This window comes from Polyergus mexicanus, unplaced genomic scaffold, assembly GCF_030449975.1.
Source record: "Polyergus mexicanus isolate NDT 795.1 unplaced genomic scaffold, iyPolMexi1.0 SCAF_4, whole genome shotgun sequence".
NCBI lineage: Eukaryota > Metazoa > Arthropoda > Insecta > Hymenoptera > Formicidae > Polyergus > Polyergus mexicanus.
The window spans coordinates 3909446-3916039 of record NW_027223324.1 but is presented as its reverse complement, the minus strand read 5'-3'; the positions used below and the strand labels follow the sequence as shown (position 1 = coordinate 3916039).

Below are 6594 nucleotides of genomic sequence, written 5' to 3'. Positions count from 1 at the left end.
ACTGAAAATATGCTACAGAGAAAGAAAGGCAACGATTTCGAAGCCGAAAATCGAATGATTTCTCCCATTCACTGGACTGTTTCGGGCAATCCTGTTCGAGTTATATTTCGTTAAATACACGATGATCATTTTAACAGGATATACTATTTATCAAAAATTGCATGAAAAATCATACGTTAATAAATAATTGTATGATGCTTCAAAAATAAAAATATATAATATATGCATAAAATAAATTAAAAATAAAAGGATCGCTGCAAATTTTTCGAATGTAGTGAGAATAATGTATCACCTTAATTAAACTTTTATTTAGATTTTCTTCCACCACTTTTTCGTATGTTTACAGTTTCGTGATTAAAGTCAACGGTATGCATGTGAAAATAGCGGCTCATAAAAAAAAACAAAAAAAAACAAAATTCTTACTATTCGCGCTTTAGAGAAAATATCGGTTATTGTTTATGATCGCTGTTGTATTTAATTTAACGAACCGATTAAATCAATAACGCTTACGGCTGAGACTTCAACAAAATATTCGATAATCGTAAAGAAACATAAAATCACTAAGTAAAGAAACGGAGATTCTGCGATAGGTTTCTCGTACAAAAGAATAAATTAATCGAGCACTTTCTCAACTTTAATTATACATGATTACGGCAGATATTTTAAATAGAAAATGGTAGAAATATGCCGCTTCCAAGAAAAACGAGAGAAAAATCACGTGCGCATTTGACAGATAATACATGTATGTTTTTGACATTTAGCGTCCGCTAGTCAGTCGGATAGTAGCATTATCGAATTGACGTTGCCATCGATGACGCGCGTATCGATAACATCAGCCAATTCGAAATATCGACAATGTTGATAAACAAGATTGGCGCCGGATGAGTAATAGTCGAGATCGTATATTCGTTTTTCAAAAAGAAATAATCGTACATCGTTGCACGCGTTTGTCGCGTATACTCGCCCCCTCTTTCTCTCTCTCTTTCTCTCGCGCGCGCGTCATTCACCTTTCGAGAGCGGGTGGTTATCTCTTACCTGTGTGTTTCTCCGTCTTCGGCGTGGAAGCCATCGTTACCCGGTTGCGTCGCGTTGCCCTTGCCACGATCACGCACACCACCTTACCTTTCCCACGCACCGCCGCATCGTAAACTACGCACTGGTGGCCGTTGCGGTGTTTTCAGTCTGATGTAAACTCGACGAGCACCGCTACGTCTCCACACGTCGGCCATTTTTCGGGCGCGCGCGCGCGCCGCGCCATCGCGCGGCCGAAATCGGAAGGCCGAGGACGCTATGGCGGACTCGCTATTAATCGCGTGACATTTTACTCCCGTTCGCGTATCCGTAACCGCGTTCGCCGTCCATCCGTACGTGGGCGAGCGTCGCGGCGTGCCTGCACGTATTTCGCTTTTGTCGCGAGGTAACGAGACGTCGTGTGTGTTGTACGGTGACGAACGACGAACGTCGCCTGGCGACGACGACGACGACGACGACCCGGGTGGTTGGTTGTCGCGCTGCGAAAATCTCGACGACGGAGTGAGTACGGCCGTACTACGCCACCGCGCAGGCGCGCACCGCGGGCGGTACAGTCTCGCGCAAGAGTGCAGGTACAGCATCGGGAGAGTACAGTCCGCGCAGCGAGCTAGTCCCCGATCGCGCGCGTCGTCGAAATTCGCGCGCTTCGGCCAGAACATCTCCAACTATCTATGTCCACTATCATCCTTCTTCTTTCGCTGTTCTTCTCGTTTTCTGTAAGAGAAAAGAGCAATCAAATAAATACAATTTATTTTCATATAATTTATAATAATAATATAATCGAAAAACAAAATAAAAGACTTTAATATTAGTGTGCTTAATATTCGAAGCACTATCACGCGAGATTTTTAAAAATAAATAACCATTCGGGAGAAAAAGCGGCTTGAAATTCATACAATTAATTCTTGCACTAGCTAATTGTTGTAAGAAAAGCTCCGCCCGTCAGCATCGTCCGCGAGAATACCGATACGACATGGGCAATTCTAGCTTGAAGCAACATTACGAGACCGCGAAGAAGACCGGCACGTTGAAACTGTCTCGGCACAAGCTGGACGAGTTCCCGCAGAATCTCCGCGCCTTGGCGCCGCTGTTGCGCACTTTGGATCTATCCGAAAACAAGTTTACTACGTTGCCGAACGAGGTCGGTGACTTTACAATGCTAAAACAGCTGACCATTAGTTACAACCGGTTGACCGGTTTACCCGATACGCTAGGCGCGCTCGTGAAATTGGAAGGTTTAAATTGCGCCGCGAATCAAATCAGGTCGATCCCGTCGTCGTTGGCAAAGCTGAACCATCTGAAGCAGGTCAATCTGTCCGACAATCAGATCTCCGACTTTCCGTTGGTGTTCTGCGGCCTCCGGCATTTGGACGTCCTCGATCTGTCCAAGAATCGGCTCACGATTGTGCCGGACGCCGCCACCAGCCTCCATGTGACCGAGCTCAACCTTAATCAGAACCAGATCGCCACCATCTCCGAGAAGCTGGCAGATTGCCCGCGGTTAAAGACACTACGATTGGAAGAGAATTGTCTACAATTGAGCTCGGTGCCCATCAAGATCCTCAAGGACTCTAAAATATCAATATTGGCGCTCGAGGGAAACCTCTTTGAAATGAAGCAGTTCGCGAACCTGGACGGTTATGATACTTACATGGAACGCTACACAGCGGTTAAGAAAAAATTGTATTGAAAGATGATTTCATGCTAAAACGTAGAAAATATAACAATTTTATTACATATTTAAAATATATATATATATATATATATATATATATATATTGCACACGCGTTTGTGGTGAGAGACTAATACATTGTCTATAAAAATAAATTAGAGTTGGATCAACAATGTCATGAAGAAAAAAAGATTTCATTATTATATGTCATATATTTAATGTGTATTTTAGATGCAACATTATTGCCGATTTAAGAGCAAGCATGTAAAATATCTAAAAGAGATGGAGATGATATATTTAAGTCTATAGAAGATTTATATAAAATTATACAGTTTTGAAATATTTCCTTTTTCGTATATTACAAATTAAAATTTTGATGAGATGAACCATGTGATGCTACATCTAGATCTATATCTAGATGATTTATACAATATAACGATTTATAAATAATCATAATCAAGAGAAAAAAAAGTATATATAAAAATATTAATTTATATATTTTTAATAAAAATAAAGTACGCGATTATTGATATTTGGAAAAAGGGCATTAATATGCCAAAATAACAGCTACAGTTTTTGTATTATTTTATTGATTCTCTGTTTGATGTTTAGTATATTATAATATTCGAATCTGCACGAAAAATGCAGGAAATGTTTGAAAAGTTTAATATATATAATATCTAGAAAGCATGTCTCGTTTTATATTTTAACTTAATATATTTTAATCTTTTCTAAATATTTATTTACCAAAGTGATAATAATCATAGAATGATACGCGCCGTTATCTAAGGAATTTGAAAAGTTGAAGTATATATTATATATGTTATGTGTTGATATTTTCTTCGATCTCAAATAAAAAAATATTTTCTTTCAAAAGATGGAAAAACGATGATAAAATAATTATTACATGGCGTAACAACCAAGAGCTTATCGCATGTTTAGATGTTCATTCTACGAAAACATTGCGTGTAACAATGCAATGCGATTTTTACAATGTACGAAACAAATAAAATGTAGTTTTAATATTGATATATTTTTCGAAATGAGATATGGACACACAACGCGAAAACAATGTGACAATGTGACATTAAATTGGGTAATTGGGTAAATAAGTACAGATAGAAATTAATAAAAAAAAATATATACATATTTCCACCATTCCTGAAATTAGTAAAATTTATTCAAAGATATTGAAGTAACACAACACTGATAAGCAAAATTGAATTAGAGGTATAACGTCTGTTCTTTTAAATAATTTAAAAATATGTCTGTGCATTGGAAACTTGTATCGAGTAATACGATAGTTTGATAAAAAAAAAAAGAAAAAATATTTTAACAAATCTTTTCGTACGATATATTAGTATTTCTTCTGATGCACATTAAATCGTACAGCGTGACAAATTATTAATATTATAATATTATTTGTTAGAGTAATTGTATGATTTTTCTATATAATGCACCGTGTTGTGTTTGCACAATTGTGGAAATAATGAGATCGTCGAACCCTCTTATATGGTCAACCGCGAATTAACCTTCGACCGAGCTGTGAGAGATGATCGTAAGAATCCGCAGTTACGAATTATTACACAAAACAAGAAGCATTTTCCAAGAAAATTCTGCGGCTTAAAAATTGCCTTTTCATATCTATTTATCTCGAATAAGTTTTATCTTTTTTATTCCACATAACATAAAATTTTCCATTTGTTTTTCTTTGTCAAAATATCGTAATTATTTGTTATATACAAATTGTTTTATTCGCAACGTTATCCCGATCGAAGATTCTTACGACGAGATGAGTCTTATGTATGTTAATAGACTTTCAAAAAAACCTCGTTTTATGAAGTTTTATCGGCAGAATTTTGTTCGTGGAGTGGCCATTCAACATAAGCGAGAAAATTAATATCTTCTATAAAGTTAACTGCGTATCGTAATAAATGACCAATAATTATCGAGAGCAATCCGTTTTTGCAATATATTCATTTAATAAAAACTTGTCGACAAAGTTTCGTAAATCGAGGTCTCGACGTATTCAAATCGCGTCGTTTAAATTGATAAGATACACAATATATTACAAGTTACCAAATCTACAATATATTTACCGGTATCTAAACACACGTTTCGAACGCTTTTCATATTATTGTGTATATTTATAATGTATGCGATTTTATATGTGTATAATACATATTACTTGTCTAAAGAATTTCCGAGAATAAATAACATGTTTATTTTTATTCTACTGAGCCGGTTAATATAATTCTTCAACTTTTCTTTGACAGTGGCAGCAATTTAAAGTTACAAAATTTAATCGCGACAACCGAAAGTCTGTTTATAGCGATATGATTATATAGCTAATTATTTATCTGACGTAGTCTCTAGATTATTATTGAAAATAGACATCTTTATTTGCTAATATCAATATAAACAAAATAATATCCTCATCTGTTTTGACTGGATTGAAAACATAAAAACGGAATGAAAAACGTCGAAAGTTGAAAGTCAAATAAACGTTTAACACAAAATTTCACTTACACACATTGCAACTTTGTAGGCTGCATCCATCGTCAACACGTGAGTAAAATATAATCATCGTTTCATAGATTGGGCAATTATGGCCGATTTTTAAGTGTCGATATTAAAATATTCAATCGATATCAAAATCTGCAAGTAAAAAGAAGTTTGACAATAAGATAAAGGATTGTTGACGAATAAACGGAAGAAAAAGACACATATGTTTAATGTTACCAGCAATTTTCGAAAAATGTTATAGCGAATTCGCACCGTATCGCACTGATGCATATTAAGGACTGTTATGCGTGTGCAGTTATCTAATAAAAAAGAATAATATAAAGATTTTAATTAATTAAAATCCAATCATAATAAATTGTCATTTTATTTAACGGAACATACATTAATTTTTCATCGTCAAAATGTTTATATATTATATTATATCATTCCGTTCATATACTTCATAAATAGCAGCCTTATTTAATGTACACTAGTGTGATGTAGTGTAAGTGACCGAAATCGCTATTATACTTTACACGCAACGTCCGGTTTTTTACAAACGAAAGAAATCACGCGACTGAAGTTTAATGTTTAATTACATTAATGACATTATGAAGATAGATAAATGTATAACGATCATAGAGAAAATAATTATAAGATGGATGTATAAACTTGTCCAAAGTTTCAGCCATTGGCATTTCGATCAATTTTTATCGACCAACTACCGTCAAACGATCGAGAGGGGGGAAAAAAAAAATAAAGGAGAAAAAGCGCGACGAGTAATTTTGCAATTCCACGATACGGATAAGAGTGTATTGTTATGGAAGATTTACTAATCTAGCGTTTGACATGTTCGCGCCTCATAAAAGTAATGAGATTAACGAGAGAGACGGTCGCTTCTTAAATAATAATTTCGATCGCTCGTATTTGTCCCTCTACTTACGGATGATCGAAGGACAGAAATATCGATTGTTTATATTACGTCTGCACTGCAATAGGATGCCCAAACGCCCAAATGTTGCCCATCTCCGGCCACTTTGAGTCGAAGGCCATGTCCCAAACCGACTGTCATTCCGCGGTAGTTTTGTTACAATATGAATTCGATGACGTAAATCTTTACTTAATTCATATATCACTTATAAGTAAAAAAAAACTCTCATCCTTTCAAGTATCTAAAAAAAATGATTAGATAATTTTTATAAAATGATTAATCTTTGTGAAATTGTGCCTAAATTGTACGAAATTATTATCTCTTTTTTCGTCATCTAAAATAGTTGTAATATTTTTAATATAGTTCTCTCTCTCTCTCTCTCTCTATGATATATTTAAATCCTGTCGAACGTGTATATGTATTGTATAGTACTCTGCGTTGATACCACTGCTT

The 6594-nt window shown here is 35.3% G+C and overlaps 1 protein-coding gene and 1 long non-coding RNA gene across 2 annotated transcripts; one reads left to right on the top strand and one right to left on the bottom strand.

Annotated features, from left to right (window-relative positions):
• Positions 1-1038: 1038 nt before the first annotated feature.
• On the top strand, positions 1039-4907 carry LOC138932522 (leucine-rich repeat-containing protein 57). Its single transcript, XM_070294435.1, has 2 exons — positions 1039-1748; positions 1947-4907. The coding sequence occupies exon 2, from the start codon at positions 2006-2008 to the stop codon at positions 2720-2722; it is 717 nt and encodes a 238-aa protein (XP_070150536.1). The 5' UTR covers positions 1039-1748; positions 1947-2005; the 3' UTR covers positions 2723-4907.
• On the bottom strand, positions 1081-6490 carry LOC138932526 (uncharacterized). The gene is made up of 4 exons (XR_011446780.1): positions 6154-6490; positions 5448-5530; positions 5235-5363; positions 1081-1746 (listed from the first exon to the last, which is right to left on the bottom strand). It is a non-coding gene; the product is annotated as an uncharacterized lncRNA (long non-coding RNA).
• Positions 6491-6594: the final 104 nt, after the last annotated feature.